The 26,302-nt window shown below is 37.9% G+C and overlaps 1 protein-coding gene across 8 annotated transcripts in view; it reads right to left on the reverse strand.

Moving 5' to 3' along the window:
• Positions 1-26,302, reverse strand: part of LOC140194989 (ADP-ribosylation factor-like protein 15) — a 280,579-nt gene that overhangs the window by 132,735 nt on the left and 121,542 nt on the right. For 7 of the 8 annotated variants that reach the window (XR_011885334.1, XR_011885335.1, XR_011885337.1 and 4 more), the window contains exons 2-4: positions 22,499-22,643; positions 17,950-18,009; positions 2,773-2,981 (exon numbers count right to left, since the gene is read on the reverse strand). Coding sequence is in view for 4 of the 8 variants with exons in the window: in XM_072252506.1 (XP_072108607.1) it covers positions 2,773-2,981; positions 17,950-18,009; positions 22,499-22,643 (414 nt within the window). In the remaining 4 variants the exon portion in view is untranslated. The remainder of the gene's footprint in view (positions 1-2,772; positions 2,982-17,949; positions 18,010-22,498; positions 22,644-26,302) is intronic. The other variant, XM_072252507.1, reaches the window with a different exon arrangement.

Below are 26,302 nucleotides of genomic sequence, written 5' to 3' on the forward strand. Positions count from 1 at the left end.
AGGCTATTTTTAGTGGCTGGGCTACATACAACTGTAGTAACTAACACACACACACACACACACACACACACACACACACACAAAAAACAATAATAATGTTTGTTCAGAATGGACTTTCCTACCAGGCTGAACCTATTCTGTTAACTCCTCCTGAAAATAAAATTCTATCCCAGATGCCACTTCTCTCTTTGGTTACTGATTTTATGTCAACTCATTTTCTTGATGTTTTGTTTGATCCTGATTTGAATGACAAATTACTCCATGATCCAAATCAGATTTATCTTTGTAATACCTTGGAGCCCAATGTGCTGAGCACTATTTGGCATCCTGAACCTAGGCCTGCACAGCAATTTCCCTTCCTCCAAAGTTCAAAGTAAATTTATTATGAAAGTACATGTTCAATACTAAGAATACCTTGAGATTCATTTTCTTGAAGGAACTTATAGGAAAAAATACAATTGAATTTACAAAAACTATACATACACAGACTGACAAAAGGGCAATACACAAAAGACAAGCTATGCAAATAAAAAAAAATTAACACTGAGAACAAAAGATGTAAAGCATCCTTGGAAGGGAGTCCATACTTCATAGAGTCAGTTCATAGTGGTGATTGAAGTTATTCACACCAGTTCAGAAACCTAATGGCTGTAGGATAATAACTGTTCTGGAAACTGGTGGTGTGGGACCACGGCTCATCTACTTCCTGCCCATCATTTTGTCACTGAACACCAGAGAAGCAGTTTTCTAAATTCATACTTTCAACAGAAAGCTTCCCTCAATCAGAGCTTGAAATGGAAAATACTCATGGACTATGAATAATTTCCTTTTTATTAAGGACCACAGCTGGAGTGTACACAATGAGACCCTAGTAATTCATCTGACTGCTAACAAAATTTGAGTAAATTAATGCCATTGTGCACGCCAAAAGAAGGAGCCATATCTTTGGTGGATGAACAAGAGAAGACATATAGCTCTTTCAAAAACCAAAATAATTTTACATTTGTACTTTGCAAGTCAAGTTCATTTGTGCCAGAAGAAAACGTTGCAGCTATATTTAGTTTTGGCAAAAATAGAAACAAAGGCACATTTTCATCCTTCTGGAACAGTCAATGGAATGAAACTTTAGATCAAAATGGACAATATTACAAACTGTCATACTGCTTCATGTTATCAAAAACGAGCTCTTGTTTTCCTGCATGATGATAGAATTTGATCCCAGCACAAATTCTTAGTAATATATAGCCAGCTACTAGTCTTAATGAGATAGCAACAACATTGCCAAATGTAGACATCCAGCCTCTTTCCACAAATACGAAAAAGTTAGATAATCGCACAATTGCATGGTACAAAACCATACTGATTCTGCTATTTAAAAATTGTCATGAAAAACAACTGGCATGTCTTCTGGAAAATTCTGGCCAAAATTTCATTCCTATTTTTTCACAAACAATAGATTCCAGTTAATTGGGCCATCGGCTTACTTGAGACATCTGTTAAAGAGCAAAACTAATCAAGAAAATAACCAGGATTCCCTTCATTTATTTGGGACACAGTGCTGCTTACATGGGACAGGAGACGTTTGCCGAACGGTTTCTAACTAGCGTCAGTCGCATGCAGTTGTGTGGTCATTAGACACTACACCATGCTTAAGAGTGAACAGCTTTTAAATAGCATCAGTTGTGTGTGTTTGTGCTTAAAAAAAAAAATGGTGATTTTTGTCACTGATAGTTGATGACAAACAAGCAGTACGACAATTCAGAACCGTTTTGCTCACTGTGGTTTCAAGCATTCGGGCTTGGAGATGCCAGAAACAGCCAGGAGTGAAAATGAAATGATTTCACTACTTCAAGTTACGAACTATGAACAATTTGAAGACATCAACAATTATCTTGAAAGTTACAATGGAACTTATAATGGAATTACAATTTGGAAGAATGAACCAACAAAAGCATTGTCTGAAGGCAGTTCATTATCTGCACTGATTTTGTACATTCATAAGAACATGGCAGTGAATGTGAATTCCTCTGTTGATAGCTATTAGGAACTAATACAGTTTTATAGTATTACTGTAAAATTGGTAGTGCTCCAATTTGTTTTGTGTTCCATTTAAATACATAATTTGTTACCCAGTTTGTCTTTATATACCATTATGACTACTTACATGAAACTTTGGCTGACTGGGGCAAAATCTATTAGACCTGTGTTCCAATTAACCATAATCTACTGTACTTATTTCATAATGTAAAAAAAAGGGAATAGTGCCATTTGTGCGAAGTTCTCAGGACAAATGAAAAGCAAAGTCACAGCGAGAGGCTACAATGGTCAGAATGAGTGGAGTACAGGGTAAGTTTAACAGATACATAGATCAAGAACAAAAATTTTGTCTAAAAGATATGGATGGAGGAAAAAAGATCAGTAGTACAACACTATCCTTATAAAATGAAAGCTTTAAGAAACTAAAGATTGCTGTCCTCAGACGAATTTTGTCAAAGCAATCATTTTCCATATCTGTACAATATATGTAACAAAAAAATTGCCATTTACTGTGTTCGTTGACTTGAGAATTATCATTCTGAAACCAGACAGATCCTGTCATTAATTTGAAACTCAATCATATTAGACACAAAGATACATTTTTGGAAAGTGTCACCAAGTTAGTATTTTTTTCCTCATCCCGTGATTGAACAACTTATCTGATCCGTGTTTGAGTCCACTTATAATATTGCCAAATTAATAACTCACATTTCTTATGACTATTATTGGTCATACCTCTTGTAAAGAACGAGCTGCTGGTTTGTCTTGATGATTGGCTAATATTAAAAATGGCAAAGTGCATAGTTGTGGATGTTGAAGAGCCGAATGTAGCTCATTTCTCGCCGTCTCTAGATCATCTTCAGAAGATGCGCTGTCTAGAACAAATACAACCCCTTGAGATCCTTGATAGTATCGACTCCAGTATTTTCGTATATTGTCTGCTCCTTAGGAGAATTAAAGATATATTTTATTAAAATATATTCACCCGCAAAATAAAATCATTACTGTTTCTTGAAAACAAGGTATTATGAAAATTAGGACAGACAAGAGATTGCAGATGCTGGAAAGCAGGAGCAACACAGAGCTGAAGCAACTCAGTGGGTCAGGCAGCATCTGCTGACAAAAATGGACAAAGTTGCAGGTCAAGACACTTCAACACAACTATTTCAAAATTAGGTCAATTTAAGTGAATATTGGTATTTCCACACAAAAAGGGTTTTGGAAAATGAGAAACAAAAGACACCACAGATGCTAGAAATCTAGAGCAGCAACATAAAATGCTGGAGGAACTCAGCAGGTCAGGCAACATCTATAGAGGGAAATGAACAGTAAACAATTTGGGTTAAGACCATTCATTATAACTAGTTCAAAGTTCAGTTAATTTGAATAAATATTGGCATTTCCACAAAGTAGTTTTTGGATAAAGAGAAACTATTTTGCTATTAGATTCAGAGTTAACCTTTCCCATATGATAAGCTATGTATGATCTATTATTGAATTAGATGATTTTATTTTTCATACCTTGAAAGTTCTGCCTCTTATTTCTTATGCATTTGAAATTTTCTCTTAATGCTGCATTTGGAAATTTTAACACACAATTCTTTCACTTTTAAATTTCAAAATCCTGTATCTACATGTTCAACGATTATCATAATAAGAAAAACATTGGATAACTGTTCTTTTCTCAAAGCATTTAACCTCTTGCAATGTTTCTACTTGTCTAATGTTTTCATGGCTGAGTACTAAAACAAAGTCCTTAATTTTCTACAATAATAAAATGTTTCTCCTAAGGAATCAAGGAATATTTATTCAATAAAAATTTTAGGATGTGAACATGAATTGAAACAAAACCAAGATCAAGTCAAAGCCTGTTTTCCACATTGCTTACTTCTTGATTTTGTTATTCACCAATATTATGCAAACTGTAGCTCCCTAATTAAAATTCTGCATGATATTCATTATGAAAATGTATCAACCTAGAGATTACAAACTCAGATCTCTTAATGGCAAAGGGCCATGCAATTCGGTAAGTCTTAATTAAAATAAGTGACCATGGCTGAATCTGTAGCAATACAAGAGGACACCGTCCAACGACACCTGCTATTCATACATGGAAATTAAGATTCCTAATTTTAAATGACCTCATTATTAAGTTAAGCCACATAAAGCAGTGGTTTATCAACTCAGAATAACCAATTATTAAGAAACATGCCACTATTACTCTGCATTCCAAGCAGATTTGAAAAAGCTGGATGTTTAAGTCACTTTAAAACAGAGGAAACTGAAAAAAAACCCAAGTAATATGAGATGTACTATTCGTAGGAATTCATTAGTTATAGAATTTTCCCCAATAGTGATAGTCATATTCAATAAGATTTCAATAAAACTGCTGATGTTTAGGTAGAGATACAACCTACTGGCTTGGAGCTGTATCTACAAAATGGACAAAATTTAACATGCTTTATCTTTTCAAAATAGTAACAGTGATCTGGGCAATGCTCACAGCAGATTGTTTGGTTTAGGTTTATTCCAACTGAAGACAATACAGAGAAAAATCAAACAAATTCACTGAACATTTCTTAATCAGTCTTTTGTACTTCAGGTGGCATAGAGTTCAAACTCAAGTTGTCTGTGTCACTAATTGCATTTCCTGCAAGATGGTAGTGCACTCGGATGTAGTGGATCCAGTCAAAGGGGCAGTTCCTCATCTTGTCCATTTTTTTTTAAAAAAACAACTGCCAGTCACTGCTGAACATTAAACACTGCAGGACTATCCCATCAGCGAGTAACTCGATAATGATGGAGTTTGACTTATTGTGTACCACTGTTGTGCTGTCGCCTTGATACATTATGTACTATTGGACAGTGCGGCTGATTGTCTCGGATGTTTTTATTGTGATTGCAAGACCCTGTGATAATGGGAGCCACTGCAAGTCTGGGTCACTGATTTATTGACAAGACTGACGGCAAGCCAGCTGCATTGCCTCAGTGGTGGCCAGGACTAAGTCTAGGCTGCTGAGACGCCTGCAGCAGTTGCATAGGCAAGGAGACACTGAGCATTGTGCAAGAGGCATCTGTGGGTGCATTGGAATATGTTATGGGTTGGGAGCTGCCCCCTCCAGTGCTCGCTCGGTGGAAGAGCAAGCTGGATGCTCAGGAACTTGGGCTACTCCTTTCTCGTTTGTGATTGTATGTTTTTGTGAAATTGTAACCATACGTGCTATTTGTGATATGTGCTGTGGGTAGTGTGCTGAGTGCATTTGGGGAAGTGTTTTGCACCTTGGCTCAAAAGGAATGCTGTTTCATTTGGCTGTATTCATGTATGTATGGTTGAATACTAACTAAACTTGAGCTTGATGTGCCACAACCAACAAACCAGTAATTGTTTCTTTTATTTCCCCCCCCCGAAAAAAAAGCCTCTTAACAAACGGATATCCTGTATCCTAGATGCCAGAGATCAGACACTAAAATTTATTGGTCAATTAATTGCAATTAAACTTTGCGGTAGATTATCTTGGTTGAATGTAGTTCACACTCTTACTGGAAAACAAAATACTTTTTTCCTGTATACATCTCCTCGACCCATTTTCTATTCATACATTTGTATAGACTGATAGTTAAAATTCTAAGTTTAGCAGTACAAGATGGGATTTGCACAAAAGACATTTATCTATGCAGTTTAAAATCAATTTGCTGACACATATGTACAGTATATTAGTTCATTTCAAGCAGCCAAACTAATTAGCATATACATTATATCTGAATTCTATCTGGTAATTGTCTCCAGGTGACTTTTACTTGGTAAGGTTGAAAAAGATTGGAAAGCTTGGTGAGTGATCTCATGCACTGTTAAACATGCTGGATGAGCCATGGAGCATTAGCCAATTGTGCTAAGCTTCGAGCAGCTTCATCTTTTAATTGGTTTTGACTATCACACAGTATATAGGTAAGAGGAAAAACAAAAACCATTCACGGTTCTCAATTTTAGAATTGTCAGACTCAAAATTAACGATTTCCTTGTACAACCTAACACTTCAAAGAAAGTAATCAACACAGGCGAAATATCAGAACTATTGTCTAACACAATCAAAATAAAGTGATATACAGACAGATGGGCAAGGTTTAGGTTAGCAGTGAATCCTTTCAGGTCTCATGAGAAACTGGCAGACTGGCAACCCATTGTCAAGCAATGCAGTTGTGATCTTTGTAAATTATGAAAAGAACTGCATGGAAATGTGTCAAACAGTTGATTAGCAGCATGGGGCATCATATCAAATTTGATTTATTAATTTTGACACCAGGCAGAGAATGGTAATTATAACATTATTTCTCTGGGCATGACATACACTTCCTGCCTTCTCCACCTGCATACCTTTGTATGTTTAACTTTTCAAATGCTGCAACACTAATATAATCCTCCATCCTTCTTTGTTGTTTAACAGGTTCTGACTGTTTTCACACATGTTCAAATTAAAAATATCAACTCCTTACTGCACACATTGGGACAATGCATGTGTAACATTCCAAGGTGTTTTAAATAACTAACTCTACTGTGGGTATGCATCTTTCCAAGGATAACTTATTCTCCTTGCCATGTTGCTTTCTTCCATATATCAATGGCAAGGTTAACAAATTAGTAAACTAGACATAGGAATGAATAAAAATCCAACAGTTCAAGAACATAAATTTATATTTAAGGATTAGGTTAATTTGGCATTATGCTCAGCACTGACATTGTGTGCTGAAAGGCTGTACTGTTTAATGTTCACTATAGCAGCTGTTCTAATAAATTCAGTTCAATAAACTAGAAAGTAAATAAAGTCTTAGCAAGGATGATCAAGATACTAAGGAACTGTTACTAATCTAGTTCACTAGCATCCTTCAGGGGAATCAATCTTCTATCCTTAACACAATTTGGCCTATCTGTGACTCCAGAACCACTGCAATGTGTCCCATTCTTAACTGCCTTTTGAAATGGCCAAAGCAAGCCATTCAAAACCATTACATTATAGAAGTTGCTTTTAGTTCAGCCAATACTTAAAGTCCTCATGTCTAAAGTGAAAGAGCTGCCCTGAACTGGTCAATAGTGCCTTACCTTTCAGACTTCATCACAATCCTTGGGTGACTCATCCTACAAATAAGAATCACCCATCGAAGGGGCAGCAGAGTTGTATGAGGCAAGTAGGAGTAAGCATTGGAGTGTTATTACTACCTACTCAACCTTCGTCAGCTCATAAATCTATGCTGCATGCTGAATGACACTTGGAAGCGATGGCAACAGTAGCAACTGAAAAAACTTGGGTGGGGGGAGGAGGCTTTAAAGTCCAACACCATTAGGCAGTGAGGTAGTGAAGTGGTTAGTGTAATGCGAACCAGGTTCAATTCCCGCTGCTGTCTGTAAGGAATCTGCGTTCTCCATGTGAAAGCGCTAATTTCCTCTGGGTGCTCCAGTTTCCTCCCACTTTCCAAAGACATACACATTGGTAGGTGCTGGATCTGACTGTTCAATTGTTATTTTCTTTGCATTTTAACAATTAATTGTCTGCTTCTATCTTAAGTAGCTCTTATATAAATATATCAGTTTATTATGCTTCCTAGTGGCTATAGAATGTATATGCAGGTTAAGAGTCCTCCCTAGTATTTAATGAATCTGGAAGCTTCTCTCAGTACTGCATTATTTGAATGAATTTTCTGATTGGTTGACCCTTAGTGACAAAATTGAATAAAATTTCCTTATCTTTGAGTATAAAATAGCTGAAAATAATGTTAGTTCTTAGATCGTTTGACTCTCCACTTAGTGGAGTTTTATCAGTCTGTAGGAGCCATGTACCTATTTATTGAATTGACTTTATTTCTGACATCTTTCGCATACGAGGAGTAAAAAAAATCTTTACATTACGTCTCTGTCTAAATGTGCACTGTTCAATTTATAGTAATTTGTAATAAATAGTATGTACAACAGGACAGTCAATATAGTGTAGAAATACAATTGTATCAGTGTGAGTTAATCAGTCTGATGGCGGGGTGGAAGAAGCTATCCTGGGGCCTGTCGGTCCTGGCTTTTATGCTGTGGTACCATTTCCCAGATGGTAGCAGCTGTAACAGTTTGTGGTTGGGGTGACTCGGGCCCCCAATGATCCTTTGCGCCATTTTTATGTACCTGTTGCTGTAAGTGTCCTGAATAGTGGGAAATTCATATCTACAGAAGCGCAAGGCTGTCTGCTCAACTCTCTGCAGAGTCCTGCAATTGAAGGAAGTACAGTTCCCATACCAGGCAGTGATGCAGCCAGTCAGGATGCTCTCAATTGTGCCCCTGTAGAAAGTCCTTAGGATTTGGGGATTTATGCCAAACTTCTTCAACTGTCTGAGGTGAGAGAGGCTCTGTTGTGCCTTTTCCACCACACAGCTGGTATATACAGACCACATGAGATCCTCGGTGATGTGTATGCTGAGGAACATAAAGCTGTTCACCCTTTCAACCCCAGATCCATTGATGTCAATAGGGCTTAGCCTCTCTCCATTCCTCCTGTACACAATTAGCTCCTTTGTTTTCATGACATTGGGGGAGAGGCTGTTTTCTTGATACCACTGTGTCAGGATGATGACTTCTTCTCCGTAGGCTGCCTCGTTATTATTTGAGATAAGGCCAATCAATGTATTGTCAGCAAATTTAATTAGCAGATTGGAGCTGTGGGTGGCAACACAGTCACCAGTATACAGAGAGTAAAGGAGAGGGTTTAGGACACAGCCCTGAGGGGCTCCTGTGTTAAGGGTCAGAGGGGCAGAAGTGAGGGAGCCCACTCTTACCACCTGCCAACGATCTGACAGGAAGTCCAGGATCCAGCTGCACAAGGTAGGGTGAAGGCCGAGGTCTTTGAGCTTCTTGTCGAGCCTGGAAGGAATTATGGTGTTGAATGCTGAACTGTAGTCTAAGAACAGCATTCTCACATAAGCATCCTTCTTCTCTAGATGTGCAAGGATGGTATATAGAGCTGTGGCTATCGTGTCATCTGTTGATCGGTTGTACTGGTAGGTGAGCTGTATCCTCACTTTGTGTTTGGGTGGTAGCTAGCGCTGTTGGGTGGCAGTTAAAAACAAAACCAATATAATTACCTGTTCACCTTTTTGGTGAACAGGTGAGAAGGGGTGAGTAGGGAATGCACATTTTTCGCTGACTACTTGTCCTTTTGATCAAATTACTTTTACATGAATTATGGAAGAGTTGAATAATTTTATTGTTGGTTTGTAATATAGGATTAAAATGTCCTTTTTTGACTTGGAATTCAGTTAGTTGGAAGTGCATCATACAATGCAATTATCCCTCACTTAACCTCTCAGTGACTTTTAGTTTGTTTTCAAGTAGTTGCTACAGTTTGTCAATGAATTATTTTTAATATACTAAACAAACACCAGTTTATGGGAAAGCCATCACCACAGATTATTTCGCACAACATTTCACATTCTGGACAAAAAGGATTGCTTGGACCTGTTTGCAGAAAAAGAATTCCAACACAAAGGAATGTAAAGAAAGTCCAGCCAGTTCTCTGAGATAACTATTATCACAACACTAAGAAGGCACAGTAGCAACACGAGCAGCTTAAGTGGCAGACCTACCTATGGCTGTGAGCTGATACATGCTGTGTATTTATGGACAGTTTGAGTAGTCAGAGTTGCCTATCCACTGGGGAATGTTGCTCCATTGTGTAGTGTTTGCCTGAAGTCTCATTGTTCTGTTTTATTGAAGTGCTCAAAGCACTGGTTTGTTGGATCGTGTGTGACGTTTGTGAGTGCTGAATAATTGTCCCAGTTACTGACATTGAAATTGAATACTGTTTGTTTGGTTAATGCACTGTGGATGCACAAGTAATTTGTTTGTTGCCTCAGTGGAATACCACCAGTGCATTTTGTGAACATTTGAGTGGATCAAAGGGTGGGACTGATGAAAGTGGCTCAGAAATGGAGGCTAGCAAGAAAGAGGTTACATTTACTACTAAAGCTTTGGTGAATAAAATTAAGTCTTCAAAAGAAGCATAAAACAGATGTGAACAAAATTAAACATTTAATACTAGTAGCTAAGGATTTTAAGAAAAAATAAGGAAAATGCCTCACAGGTACAATCTCAGTTTGGGAACTTGTCTAACCTTTGTGAAGCTGCCACTAAGCAACATTATACAGTGACTCCTTTAGTTCCCAAGGATGAACAGGAAAAACAAATCGAATGGTGTACAAGCACTGATAAACACAGTAGTACATTCAAAGAGGATGTGAAACAATGGTTGGCACAAACATTTCTCACTGATAGCGATGATCTATCTGATGCTGCTGCAATAAATGAAGACATGGCTCACCTTCCAACAGATGATGTTTTTCAAGTTCCAATATATGTTATGACTCCAGATACGACAGATGACTTGCAAGATTATGTAAAACCAAGTGACAGTGTGTCAAGTGTTGAAAGCAGAAGAACTAGCTTTTCTTCCTCTGCTGAAGGAAGAAAATCTTCTGTATCAACTACCTCCACTGCACGCACTAAAAAGAGGCTGATTTTACTTCATTAATGGCACGTTAACAACTATTGAATGACAAACATGCACTGGAAGAGCAAAAGGAACAGTTATGGAAAAGGCAGGAACAGCTAAAGTTGGAAGAAATTGCCGCACATATGGTTAAAGTTAGTGTGCTCATGATTTCAAGTGTGTCAAGTGGTAAAAGTACTTCAGCAGGACAATCCAACGGCATGGGTTCCTATACTGAAAAGGCACCAAGAAAAACAAAAACACACAATGTCAATGTTGATTTATTTGTTCCCCAAGTGTCTGGGAAATATGAACAAGAGGCTGTTCAGGGCGTTTTCTCTCAGTTTGCACTATTGAGGCACTCTGAATCTGTCACATCCAACAGCTCAAAATGCTCATGGGGGCATGCACTTATAGCATTGAACAATTTTTGTTTTCAGACGATACAGATCAAAACATTATTTCTGATACTATGAGGAAGAAAAGTGAAATAAAAATCTTACTGGCACAACTTCTTTCATCTTTGCCTGAAAGAGAGATTCAAATCTTCAATGGCAACCCATTACAGGATCATATATTCATGAAGGCCTTTGAAAACAGTGTTAAAAGCAAGACTGACAGCCATAGTGGCTGCCCCTATTTCCTTAAACAGTAGACTAAGGGTCGCCCTCGGAAATTTGTTAGAAGTTGCCAGCAAGCTAACCCCAACAGAGGATATGTCAAGGCCAAGGCTTTACTACAGGAACATTTTGGTTGGATAGAAAACTGTATCCACCTACATGGAAAAGGCTCTTTCAAGGGTACCCATCAAATCTGAAGATGTGAAAGCTCTTCAAGAGTACAGTCTTTTCTTACAGGCTGTTGTAATGCCATGGAAGAAGAGCAGTACATATGTGAGCTGGATATGCCTGGCAACCTCACAGGAAAAAGGACATGCATTCCCTTATGCACTGTAGGGTCAAGAGTAGGTCTTGAGTAGTTACATCGCTACAGGATTGAAAGTGGCCAGCGGAAATTATGAAAATTATTGTAAACTACCTAATATCTATACACAGGAAAGTATGCCTGTCCCTAGAGGGAACATTCCATGACAGAGGAATCTCCAGGGATGGTCTCAACTGAAATTTGTCCATTCACCAGAGATCGATTCAGAAATTGAGGCTGATGGGGACAAAATTGCCTAAAGCATCGGAGCCATTGCAAGTGATTCACAGTGCTAATGATGGACCCTATGCAATTAGAACAATGTTTAGTTGAATTATGAATGGACCACTGAAAGGAGACAATGGTGATGGACGAGACTGTGCACAACCAGAACTAATAGTTAACACGATCTCAGTTTTGAACTTGGATGAGCTTTGGCAGCAGTTTTAGACAGACTTTCCCTGAATACCGTTAGGATGAACATCTCTTGACAAACCAGGAAGACCACAAGTTCATGGAAAGTTCATTGTAAACTCTGCAAAACTGGTGGATGGCCGCGACCTCAACAATTTACCTTTAAGGAAGGAGTTGGTTAACATGTCAAATAATAGGAAGACTGCAGAACATGTCTGCATGAACTCTGCAAGCAATTTCCAGGCAGCCACTAAGTAAAGCAATTGACTGGCATGCGATTCGAATTACTTGAAAGGCATGATGATGCCAACAAGATGTATAAAGGAGTTATTACAAGATGATCCAAAAAGCACCGCAGCATGGAAGCTTAAGATTGCCATTCTCAAAGCCCAAGGGAAAGTCACTGAAGCTATCAGGGAGCTGAACAAGTATCTGGAACATTTTGTTGGAGATCTGGAAGCATGGCACAAAATAGCAGAGCTTTATATCAATGAACACGATTATGGAAAAGCAGCATTATACAGAGGTAAAATAAACTGAAGGTGGATTTGAAAACATTGAAATCTCTTGCAAATTCTTTTTCCAAGCACAACGAGTTCTGAGTATGTGGAGTACCCACAGGCACTATCTAGCCTGATAGACTTTAGCCTGTTATCTAGCCTGAGGAAGAGGGGTGCATGTACTATTTCTAGAACCAACAAGACCATAACGCCACATAGATTTCAGGAGACATTGTACTTATAGTTGAAGACACAGGACCTCACAACTGATGAATCATAGGAATAATCACTCAAACCTTTCCAGAAAGAACATGTGTGGTAGGTGCACATCAAGAACAAGACCAAGCCTATAACAAAGATCAATACAAGGGGTAGCGGTTTGAGAAGCTACAGAAGCTTTAGTTGCTTGATTTCATGGCATTAACTTGACTTGTTGAATTGACAGAGAATGGTGGTAGAGATCACTCTGTACTGAGCTCAGTTCTAGTAACCTCTTAGCCTAGGTGACTGTTACATGACTTGGTTTAAAGAAGAAAGATGACATTTGCAAGAATGTTAAAACGTGTTGATAAAATGTGAATGCTTTTCCTTGAAGATTTCATGTCTCCTATTTTGTGATATGTAATTGTAATTATTATAGTGTTAAAATAATTAGGGACTGGAATGTAGTAGCCATGTATCTACTTAGTGTCTGTATTTCATTTGTTGGGTTAAGGTAATTTGTCAGATGGATTTGGGCAACAGTTAGCAGGTGGTGCACAGTGTTAGGTGGCAGATAAAATAAAATGTATGTAGTCACCTGTTGATCTTTTTGGCAGCCCAGAGAGGGAGTGAGTAGGGAGTACATATCTTTCATGGACTGCGTGTCTTTGTTTGAATTTGATCCAATTACTTCTGTATGAATTACGGAAGAGTCAAATGATTTTATTGTTGGTTTATAATGAAGGATTAAAATGTACTTTTCCATTTGGAATTCAGTTAGTTGGAAGTGCATCATGCAGTGCAATTATCGCTCAGTTAGCCCCTCAGAGACTTTTAGTTTGTTTTCAAGTAGTTGCTACACTGTCATTTCCGATTTCTCTTTGATCTATTAGGTTCAATATAACTATTGTGAAGCAACAAGCTTTATGCCTCTTTCCTGACTGTTGATATGCCACCCCAGAACACCCTAAAGGACTGACATTCTCCTCTGTCAAAGAATTTTAAGCTATTTTTAAACTTGTGATCACTATTTTAAAATCTAATCAAACAGATAAAAATACTAAAAGAAACTTAAGATTTTAAAATTAAAACATTTAACATTAGGTAAAATTAACTAGTTTAAGTACTTATCTGTACTTCTTCACCCCACTACAGTGACACTTATATTCAAATATTTGGGGCAGCTATCAATATACCATGGATGAAGGGGCAGCACAGAAAGTACTTCAGGATTCCTCTTCTGCAGATCAGTGTTCCATCACTAACTCAATAGGCAGCCTAGCAGTGAAGTTTTGGACTTCAGCATATAGCTAAACATGAATACATCTGAAGAAGAGCTAAACCGCAAGCAGCTAGCCATGGGCCTGAAGTGTCAGTCATCCCAATTTGCCCTGTAAGGTTAGAAAGCAGTTGGAACATATCCTCCGTAAGTCAGAAAAGTTTATAGTCCATAAAAAGCAGGCCATTAAAACACACTAAATGGCTCCTGCAAATTTCAGGAGCTCCTAGGAAAAGTGCACAAAGGAAAACATCTGGAGGTGAAGAGAAGGCTGAGGTTCAATTGAGACATTCATGGGAGAAGACAGTCAGGGTGTGGGAAAGTTCAATTCAGCCAATGGAAGTAGAGTGCCAGCTGTGAGCAAAAACTCATCAACGGTAACACAAGAGATTCTGCAGATGCTGGAAATCCAGAGCAACACACAAAACACTGGAGGAATTCAGCAGGTCAAGCAGCATCTATGGAAATGAACGAACATTCAATATTTCAGGCTGAGACCCTTCATCAGAAGTGGAAAGGAGGGGGGAAGAATCCAGAATAAAAAGGTCGGGGGAGGGTAAGTAGTACAAGCTAAAAGGTGGTGGGATGGGGGAGTGGGGGATGAAGTGAGAAGCTGAAAGTGAAAGGGGAAAAAGGTAAAGTGCTGGAGAAAAGGAATCTGATAGGAAAGGAGGGTAGAAAGAGAAGGAAAAGAGGCACTGAGGGAGGTTATTTGCAGCGAGGAGATTTAAGAAAGGAGCCAGTGTGTGGAATTGAAGAGAGAAGAGGGGGAATAATTACCAGAAGCTAGAAAAATTAATACTCATCAACAGTGACTTGGGGATTGTGGCCTGTTTCACAGTTACAGTAACATACTGATTTATTCCAGATTATTTAATGAACTTAAATTAATTTCTTCAGCGGCTGTGGTGAAATTTCAAGTAGCAGCCATTATCCAGGTCATTGAATTACTAGTTCAATAACATAACAAATATTGTACAGTACTGTAAAGCATTCACTGCATCAAATCGTTTTCCTTTTTTAAAATCAGTAACTGGCGGGAATGTTCAAGGACATATTCAATCTGTCATTGCTGCAGTCAGAGCTTCCCACTTCCTTCAAAAGGACGACAATCGTACCAGTGCTCATGAAGAGCAGAGCGAGGTGACTCAACGACTATCGCCAGTTCCACTCACACTTATTGTAATGAAGTGCTTTGCGAGGTTGGTCAGGGCCAGAATCAACTTTGCCTAAGCAAGGTCCCAGACTCACTGCAAATTGCCTATCACCACAATAGGTCTGCAGTGGATGCAATCTCACTATCTCTCCACTTGGCATTGGATCACCTGGGCAAGACTGATGCCAGCCTGCTGTTAAGTGGTTACAGCTCAACATTCAACACAATCATGCCCTCAGTTCTAATTAACAAGCCCCAAAACATGGGCCTCTAATCTCCCTCTGCAACTGGATCCTTAACTTTCTCATTGGAAGACTACAGTCAGTGTGGATCTGAAATAACATCTCCTCAATGACAGTCAACACCAGCACATCTCAAGGATGTGTGCTTCATCCAATGCTCTACTCTCGCTACACCCACAACTGTGTGGCTGGTGATACAACTATAGTTGCCAGAATTTCAGATGATGACAAGGCAGCACACAGGAGCAAAATAGATCGGTTGGTTGAGTGGTTTCACAATAACTTTGCACTCAACATCAGTAAGACCAAGGAGTTGATTGCAAACTTCAGGAAGGAGATGTCGAAGGGACACTCATCGAGGGATCAGCAGTGGGAAGAGTAGGCAGTTTCAAGTTCCTGCGCGTCACCACTTCTAAAGATCTATCCTGAGCCCAACATATTGATATAAATACAACGGCGGCAAGACAGCAGCTATATTTCATTGAGAGTTTGAGAAGAATTGGTAACTTCTACAGTCGTACCGTGAAAAACATTCTAACCGTCTGGTATGGAGGGGCCATTGCACAGGATTGGAAAAAGGTGCAGAAAGTTGTACATCAGCAAGCTCCATAAATGGGCACTAACCGCCCCCCCCCAGCACTGAAGACACCTTTTAAAAGCAAGGCCTCAAGAAGGCAGCATCTATCATAAAGGACCCCCATCCTCCAGGACACACCCTCTTCTCACTGCTACCAAAGAGGAGGTACAGAAGGTGAAGTCATACATTCAACGTTTCAGAAGCAGCTTCTTCCCCTCCGCCATCGTATTTCTGAATGGACAATGAACCCATGAACTCATGATATTTTTTGCTTTTTTTTTTGCACAACTTACTTATTCTTTTTATAAATACTTTTATTTTAACTTGTAATTAAATTACTATGAATTGCTGCTACAACACAAACTTCAAGACATATGGCAACGATATTAAACCTGATTCTGATTAAGTAGTGAATACGGCAAAAACTCATTTTACCATCTCCTACTGGAACTTTATTTTTGTATTAGTCTTCAAAACAACCCGAATCATGGGTTAAGCAGAGCCTGCTATCTCATTAACATGAATCTTCATGGAACAGGACAGTACAGCACTGGACAGACCATTCCACACATGTGCCAATTTCGATACCAATTCATTATAAATGTATTCCTCCTGTGTATCATCGATATCCCTCAATTCCCATCATATTTCTGTGCCTATCTAAAAGCCTTTTAAATTTCACCAGACTACCTGATTCCACTGCTAAACTTGATAACCTATTCCAGGAACTTACCACTCAGAATAAAAGTAAAACCCCTCCTGGCAACCTTAAAACCCTGTCCTCTGGTGTTTGAAATTTCTACCCTGAGAAAAGATTCTGATTTTCAATCCTATCTCTACTTTTCACTTAAAAAAGTTATTAGATCTTCCCTTAGCCTCCAGTGCTCAAGGGAAAACTGGCCAAGTTTGTCTAATGTTTCCTTACAGCTTGTCTCCTTTAATCCATCTATGAGGTCCTGTACTATGTAGCATGGTTCATTATTATAAAATGAATTTATCATAAAATAAATCTGTCGTTAAATGATTTTGTGAAGCACTCTGCAACTAGAGGAAATGAGGGTAAATATATTTCTCACATAGAGCAAACCGATTTATTGCAACTACACCGGCTAGTTCCTCTGTTCATCACAGGATATCCCTGACAGCTTTAGTCTTCACTCGCCATGCCTCTGTAATTCCCTTTACTCCACTGTAATACTGATACATTTTGACTTTAGCTTCTCCTTCTCTCTCAAATTGCAGCGTGGAATTCTATCCTATTATGATCACTGTCTCCGAATAGTTTCTTTATCTTGAGCTTCCTAATCAAATCTGGTTTATTACACAGCACATAATCTAAAATTACCTTTCCCCCAGTGGGTTCAACCACAAACTGCTCTAAAAAGCCATCTAACAGGTATTCTACAAATTCCATCTCTTGTGATCTACCACCAACCTGATTTTTTCCAATATACCAACATATTGCAATCCCCATGACTATCATCATACTTTTCTTTTTACATGCTTTTTCTATCTCCCATTGCAATTTGTATCCCACATCCTGGCTGCTGTTGTTGAGGAGAACGGCCACAGAGGTACTTTGCACTAGCTGTCTATCCCCTTTGTATCTAATAAACAAAAAGAATGCTTGAAATGCTCAGCAGGTCAGGCAGTATTTGTGGAGAGACAACTGAAGGCCAGGTTGATGACCTTTCATCAGACCATATGTTAAATGAGGATCTAGAATGATCTTCAGGCCCAAATGGGCAATAATTTTCTTCTTTGGCGAATGTTAGTGAGCCACATGAGTCTTAAGTCAATCTGGTGGCTTCATGGGCACCAGTTCTATTAATGAGTAAAAAATTCTGTAATACAAATCAAGTTAACAAATACTCCTCTTCTATCATAAGCATTCAATGCGTAGTTCTAATACATTATGACTTCAGTATCACAATGATTACACTCCCACTTTCCAAACTGTTATTTAATAAGGACTTTTTCTTAAAAACAATTAAAATGGAGACAAATATCTATTCTTAAGGTGACTTTTCAAGATGAAAATCTCAGATACATATACTACAATACAGCTTTAAGTATATTAATTATTTTAGAAACTACACATACCTCCTAGTTCTTTCACATTGAGGATTGCATTCTGGAATGGGACAGCTTTAATTCTAAAACCTAAAGTCCAGGTGGGGAACAGGAAAGAAAACAAATATTGCAACTTATTATGACCAAAAAGCAGACAATAAAACATGACATTAGCTTCAAAGATGAGAATAATATTGCTTGCTACAAATTTGTGGTGGGAAAGTAAACCATTCTACTCTTTATACTGAGTATCAGTGGTTTGTTTAGCCTTAACTTCCTATGAGGTACGAAATTCAACACCTCAAAAAAAAAACGGCTTGCAGATCCCGAAGAGGAAACCACGAGGAAAGAAAAGTTCAACGAAAACACAAAATACTTAATTTAGTCTCAAATCAATTTCAGTCTAATTTTACAGGACATTGGCTATTTGACAAGAAAACAGACTCTCAAACTAATGGATAGTCTGAAATGCAAATACTCCCTCTTTGCTGGGCCCCCTTACACGTTGAGCTTTCCAATACAACAGTTTAAGCCATCATGTGCTTTCACATTCTGGACTCCAGCTGACATTTCTTCACTGTTAACATCCTCAAGGGGGTATGCTATGTGCTGCAAGCAAATAATAATGTGACTCCTCTAGATACGATATGTTAACGTGCATGCATTTCAGTTTCGATCCAATTCGGCTGGCACTACATGGCATGGAGAAATATTAACGCTCAGTCAGCACATGCTGCAATCAGTTGAACATATACTTCAGACTTATATCTCCAAACATCTTCCACAGTGCACAATCTCCAAAACTGAAACATTCCTAAATAATTGCCCCATTTCTATAAAACAGATTAAGTAGTCAGCCATAATCCCAGGAAGAAATTGAAGCTCAAAGAACAAGCTTACATTTATATAATATCTTTCACAGTCTTAGGACATCGCAATAAAGGTACATTGACTAGCAATAAATATAAGAAGTGTGACTATTTTATTCCTCTTTACAAATTGAAAACAAACAAGACCACAATGGCTCAGAGTTCAAAGACAAAAACATTGCAATATTTTAAATGAATAAATAATAGCATTACATATGGATATTAAGCCTAAAAAGGTCATAGAATCAGAAAGTACAGACACTGATTTTTTTGTCTTGCTATGTCCATACATTAAGTACCCACAAAATGAATTATATATTCTAGCACTTGGCCTCTGGTGCTATGTCTTAGGTGATTCAAATACTAGTTTACATACTTAAGTGTGAGAGACCCATCTCCACCATATCCTCAGTGTGCTCCAAATTCTAAAAATCCCTTTGCAGAGCTCTACTACGGGAAGATATTAATACTACCTCCCTTATCTGTGCCTATTGAATCTACATACCTCAGATTCCTTCTCTGTCTCCTCCATTGCAAGGGCAAGGAAAACAAATCCATCCTCTCCAGATTCTCCCCATAACTGAAAATGTTCAATCATGATCAACTTCCTCTGCATCCTATCCAGTGGAATCACACCTCCTATAGTACGCCAACGAGGACTGAAACAATGGTCAATTGTTTCAGCATTCACATGCCTTTATCAATGATTTGCAAACTTGTCCTACATGCTAAATGATACAAAATTATATCATTGAGTGGTATAACTATTATTTGTTGGTTTTATTTCCATGCAGTTTGACTTCCCTACCAGATGAAATTATTTCTCTATATCAAGATAATTTAACAGGTCATAATGTTGTCATTTACTATCCAAAGAATGCACACACTATCAATGCCCAGATACTGGGTTATAGCACTTCAGCAGCATGGCCACAGATTCATCAGATCTCATCTGCAACTGCAGAAAATGTGTCTGTGAATGTTTACATTTAGGGTATGGTTTCTGTTTTACTTTTGTCATTTTGGCAGTGATAATATAAACTAAATGGCAAAATTTACAAAACAGATTGACAAAGATGTTGCCCAGACTGAAAATTTGAAGCTATGAGCAATGATTGGATTACATAATGTTGTTTCCTTTGGAACAAAATAGAAGAGGACACAATTGAGATATATAGACTTAATGGATAGAATAAGTAAGAAATAATAATTTCTTGGTTCAAAAACTAAGATACATAGATTTAAAATAATGAACAGAAGAATCAAGAGATGTGAAAAGACTTTCTCATACAAATGTTAGGGGTCAAGAATTTATTCCTGGAATAGGAATAAAGGAACTTTCATAACACAGCAACTCTCAGAACACTTAATTCTTTCTGAAGAGATGTCCTCGGTGGGCCAGAGACATGGTGGAAGATGGGATTAGATTGGGGAGCTATTTATCAACCGGTACTAATACAATAGGTTGAACTCAAAGTAAAAAAAAAAATTACAATGCTGTGATTCAATTTAGTTTAAGGGCTATGACGTATGTTGCAGATAATCAAAATATCAGTCAGGCCATACTTGGCGTACTACTAGGTATGGTTCTGGTTGCTACACTACAGGAAGATTGTGGCATAATTAGGAAGAGTGTGGGAGAGATTCACCTCAACTCTGGTTGGAATGGAAGCTTAAGTAATATGGAGACGAACTGAGATGGATTGACTGGGTTTATTCTTACTGGAACATGGGGAGGCTGATGTGGTATTTTAATAAAATCTTGAGATATAAATAGGGTAAAATGGTCTCTCCCCCCCCCCCACCCCAAATGAGTCTGAAGATGGAGGTCATAGGTTTGAGGCCAGAAGGGAGAAATTTAAAACTACATTCAAGAGCAAGATTTTCCATCTTTTGAAACACTAAATTTGTCTTATACATCACCTACAGGATTAGCAGATTCAGAAAGAATTTACCTCAAAGGAAAAGTAGTAGATCATTTGGTTTTTGACACCTGATCTGTAGAGGCAATGTTTCAAGTCAAAACCTTGTACCAGGACTATTATCGCCTTTCCTTTTCACTGCTACAATGGAAACATTATGAAAGTAATGTTAACAGATAACAGGAGGAATTCAGTTGAACCCAAAAATCTGAAATAAAATTATAACATTTTGGGAACAGTGAATCTCTAATAGGATGGGGGTCAGGATTAGCTTGCTGAAAAGCTGCTGGTGAAGCTACGCGTTTCATAATAGTAATGAGGGTAGCTAGGAGGGATAAAAACAAATGAGAAGTGCACATCTATAAAATGCAGGTCAGAGTGGTAAAAAAAAATATGTCCAGCCAATAAGGCCACTTTTCTTTCCCTAATTACACAGTTAATTACACAATTAACCTAGAATTATGGTATAACAAAACTAAAATAATAATATCTCCTTTCTGCTATCTTTCCCTCCCCTATATTTTCTCTGACTTAAAAGTAATTCGTTTTCTTACTTTCCAACTTCTGAAAGACCTTCCTTCAAGGTGAAATACTAAAATGTTTTTCTTTCCACAGATGCTGCCCAAGCTGCTGAGCATTTCCAGACGCAAACACGAGGAATTCTGCAGATGCTGGAAATTCAAGCAACACACATCAAAGTTGCTGGTGAACGCAGCAGGTCAGGCAGCATCTGCATTGTTTTCATTCAGGTCTCCAATATCTCCAGTTTTGTTTTTTCATTTCTGAAGACAATGGAACTCTGTCTGGGGATCTTGACTATTCTGATTATTTTAGCCTGCACTCACCAAGATGTCATTTTTTTTGCATGATTGAAAGTGAATACTTATAAAGTTAATGAAAATGAATAACATCTTTGACTCAACAACTAAGCAAACATCACACCCTGGACATCACCTGTTCCAACTCCTTCCTTCTGGTAGGCGCTTTAGATCACTGTATGCCAGGACAAATAGGTACAGTTTATTTCCGTATGCCATCTGAACACTTGAATTTTAGTCTATTCTAAACCAAGTGCTCCTGTACATACACAGGTATACCTCATTGTATATAGTTCACAATTATTTGCACTATTGTTTTGTTTGCTTTTTGATTCTGTACAGCGAGAGCTCAGGGAAACTGGCATCAAATTCCCTGTATGTGTCCACATACTTGGCGATAATAAAGGATTCTGAGTCTGATTCTGATTCTGAAAGTAGCTGAGCCATCTTGTGTGAAGCTATAGTTAAGAATGCTGGACCTTTTCCCAATAAGAACATCTCAGAAGTTGAAAACAATCCAAACTATATGTCCACAAAAGATCAGAATTTTTTTGATAGGAGGGATCGTAAATCAAATCCTGTATCAGAAGATAAATATAAAACTCATTGGGAAATAGGAAGAAGTGCTCTTTATGACGCCCCAATAGTCCAATGCTGGACAACTGAAGGAAAGGGCAAAAGGGAGACATGGTAAAAAGCAGTACAGAAAGATAAAAGTCATGCACTGCATCAGCTATCAAAAAAAATTACTGATCTGTATTAATACTGCACTCTTGAAGGAAGCTATTTGAGGTACAGATGATTTGGTGAAGGAATCACCTCCTTAGTCATTTGCCGCCAGTATTTAAAAATGACACTATAGGCACTGCTCTCATACAATTAAAATTTATTTTTGCTCATCAGACTTCAGTTTACACATTTCTACAGCTATGTATTTTATACATAATAGAACAATTAGTGAGTTTCTTACCTGTTGTGGGTATAATACTGTCTGTACTTTCACTACAGAGCTGTGTAAGCAAACTTGACTTGCCAGATCCGGTAAGACCAACGCAAACGACATCATATTCTGTTCGTGGTGAAGGCGGCCCTTTGCAGCACAAGGTTCGAAAACACTTTGGAAAAGGAGAACATCTTTAAAAATATATTGTTTTGAAAAGCTGGATTCCAACAGATTAAATTTAGCAATCATGAAAAACTTACGATCTGGAGAGAAAATAATTCCATCATTTTTTAATCATCCTATGAATTCAACATATCCGTTTCCCTTTATGATACTTAGATTTACATCATCCGTTTTTATTGATTCCTGTACTCCAAACAAAACCATCTCCTGTTTTCCCAATTTCCTTCTGTTCTCTTGACTCAGTAAGTAAAAAGTTACACTGATGTTTTGAAGGATTTATCTGTATTTACCATATATAAATACTGCATTGTAGTCTAATTTTGCTTTAATTCTCCAGCTTAATCAACTGACTTTTGCTATTCGACTCTTTAGGTGACTATCTCCATTCTGACTTAACTGGCCTCATTTGTTTACTGTCTCAATATTGATTTGCACTAAACAAAACCTTCCTGTATTGTAAAATTATCTGTTTCAGAAGAATTAACTCAATTTGGCACCAAGCCACCAAAGTGCAGGAAGCTGAATATGTGATAAAGATGTATGAGAAAACATCTTAAAAGACAGAAGAGGAGATGTGGTCAAAATCTAAGGAATGATTCCAGAGTTTGGGGCTTTGGGGCTGAGTAACCTGAAAACATGACTACCATTGGTATTACAATTAATGGGGGGGGGGGGGGGGGGGAGAATAAGAACTGAGAAAGTACAGCAACCTAGAGGATTTATTGAGTAACATGTTAGGGATCTGTTTCTAATCCAGATTTCCAGCCTCTTTCCTAGTTCTGATGAAGGATCACAGACATGCAATATTGATAGATTCTCTTTCCACTGATGTTGCCTTCTATACTATCTTTAATTTCAGACTGCCAGCTTCCGCAGTGGTATTTTTTTTTAAATTTTCAGCCTCCAAAGAATAGTCTACATAAATTTCTGGCAGATGCGACATCAATCTGAGCCCCAAGGCAGCCAAAAGAAAGCACCTGGCAATATTTTGAAGAGAAGAGGAATTGTCCCATTTACCCACACCAATGTTACTAAAACTACATAATTACAGCAACTATACTTTATAAACTATTAGGCCACTAAGTACTGTGAAACATCCTATAGTTATGCAAGTGAGTTTTTTTTAATACTTCAATTGATTCAGCACCAATATCCATTCTTGAATACTACAAACCAGCCCACAAGAGAAATTCTCTCTCTCTCCTCCCCATGGAGTTATATAACAAAGCCAATTAAAAAATATTTTATTGGACTAAAACTGTTCTCCTGTTCCCTGGAAGAGTAGCCCAAATGTCTATAAGTGGGTTTGTCTTACCCACGGACATCGATTTAACTGTCACTTTCACATCATCAATAGAGTGTTCACTATGTTTTCTACAGGACATAAAGAACAAAATTTGATTTGAGAAAACAGGACCTTTATGCATCATCAATTTTGACATATAAATTTCAAGAGCATCTTGAAATGGATAACTTAGATTTATTAGTCCCTTTCTAGATCAAATCAAATTTTGCATAGTCATGTGGAAAAAGATAAAAGTTACTCTTTTCAACATTTTATAATACTAGTGTACAATACAAAATCATTTGGAAACGGGTAAATAACTGAAGGAGATGTCCTATTAAACTACAATAGTTAGTGCAAGTAACATAAAACTTGGAATACAGCAAACATTCCATTGGTACGAGCTCAGTCATACCATGAATTTGTTCATCCTTTTTAGCTACCAAAACTTAGGAAATCTTCCTTATTTAATGCATAGTATTCATAATTGCAATCCTTGCAGTTGCTTAGGTCCCCAACACGTTTAACCTACCAAAAGTCTGACTAGTTTGGCTGATTTGTAATCCCAACTAAATCCCAATTATATTTACCTGTGGTTGGCCCTTCACACTTCCCAAATGCAGATTCCTTGGTTTAAATAAGCCAAGAGTTCTGGTATGAGTTTAAATGTCTTGCCAAAAAAAGACAAGTCACCTCATTGTGTATGCATTCAATGAATCAGATACCTTAGTATTTTAAACTGTACATTTAGTAAGTCCCAAGTTACATTTCCATTTTCCCTTGGATAAAATGGTAGAAATCTTAGATCAAGCATTGAAGTTGATTAAAATAAAGTAGATATTTTGAATGAGACAGTTAATCTGACATCACCTGCTTTGTGAACATGATGTTTGAAGTTCTATTCGAAGTAAATTATCTGAGTATATTATGTACTTCTAAAGGATATATATGTTACCACATACTACCTTCAGATTCATTTCCCAGCAGGCAAAAAAAATAAACAATAGAATTTAATGAAAAACTACACAAGAACAGACTAAGATTGACAACCAAAGTGCAAAAGAAGGCAACTGCAAATAAAAATAATACTGAAAACACAAGTTGTAATGAGTCCTTAGGTCATAGAATCAGTTCAAGTAGTGCTGAATTAAATTATCCATGCCAGCACAGGACCCTGATGGTTGTAGGGCAATAACTGTTCCTGAACCTGGTGGTGAGGGACCAGATTCCGTAGCTCCTGCTTCATGGTAGTAGTGAGAAGATGACATGGCCTTGGATAGTGGAGGTCTTTGATGATGAATGCTACTTTCTTGTGATAAAGTTTAAGGGATTGGGGGATTCTCGGATTCCTGTAAACAATGGATTCAGTACCGACTATGTCTGTGACTGCGGTGTGTTTGAATAATGTCTCACAGCTGCTTTCTTTGGAGCAAGATAAGGGTTAAAGTTCACCCAGATCCACATAAGATGTCTCTGGGCTTCCCACACCTTTTGATTTTGACAAAAAGCAGTACCTGATGGAAATTAGACAGAACATTCAGTTCTTAATTAAAGCACAAATTTGACAGCAGTTCTCATCTTTGTCAGTAAGTTGTGGCTCCAGCAAACCAGGTAGGACATTCCTTTCTTTCATTAAGGTGGCTGGAGTGTCTGACAAATTGATTGTTCTCTGTATCAATAGTCCATTGACTTGACCCAAATAGTTATCAAACTGATTGTTCTTTTGTATCGGTGGCCTTATAACTTCTGACAATTCTGACATCAGGCAGTGAACTTGTAGGACCGCCGGGGAGATGAGAAAGGTTCTCTCCCTGATGTCGGATCCAAGTTCACTCGCCGGCTGAGCTCGAAAAAATAAACAGGTGAAAAGATAAGTAACGATCTTTTTGTGCTGTCGTTATTTGATCCAGCAAAGTTACATTTACACTTGTGCCAGCACTCCATGTAAATGTGGTTAGGGAAGAGCTTTGGCTGTGACGGACTATGTTGTATCCACCACTTTCTGTAGCTTTTTCTTGTTCCTGGGAACTGGTGTTTCCATAAAAGTCCATGATGCAACCAGTTAGGAAACTCTCTAATGTGCATCTACTGACGTTTATCAAAGTGTCTGATGACATACCAAATGCATGTAAACTTCCGGTGCATTTAACTGGCCTATCTCCTTCCAAACTAAAACAAACAATAATATGGAGTATAAGTGAATGGAATGGGCACTTAAGAAATAAATTTCACTTCAAGTCTCAACATACTGTATAATTCTCAGCACCACATTCAATGATAAATTTGAAGCTATAAAATTGCAATTACATAGACAAGCCTGAAACTGGACTATTTAAGTCAGTGAAATCATTTCCAGAGGCTGA

Source organism: Mobula birostris, chromosome 3, assembly GCF_030028105.1.
Source record: "Mobula birostris isolate sMobBir1 chromosome 3, sMobBir1.hap1, whole genome shotgun sequence".
Taxonomy (NCBI): Eukaryota; Metazoa; Chordata; class Chondrichthyes; order Myliobatiformes; family Myliobatidae; genus Mobula; species Mobula birostris.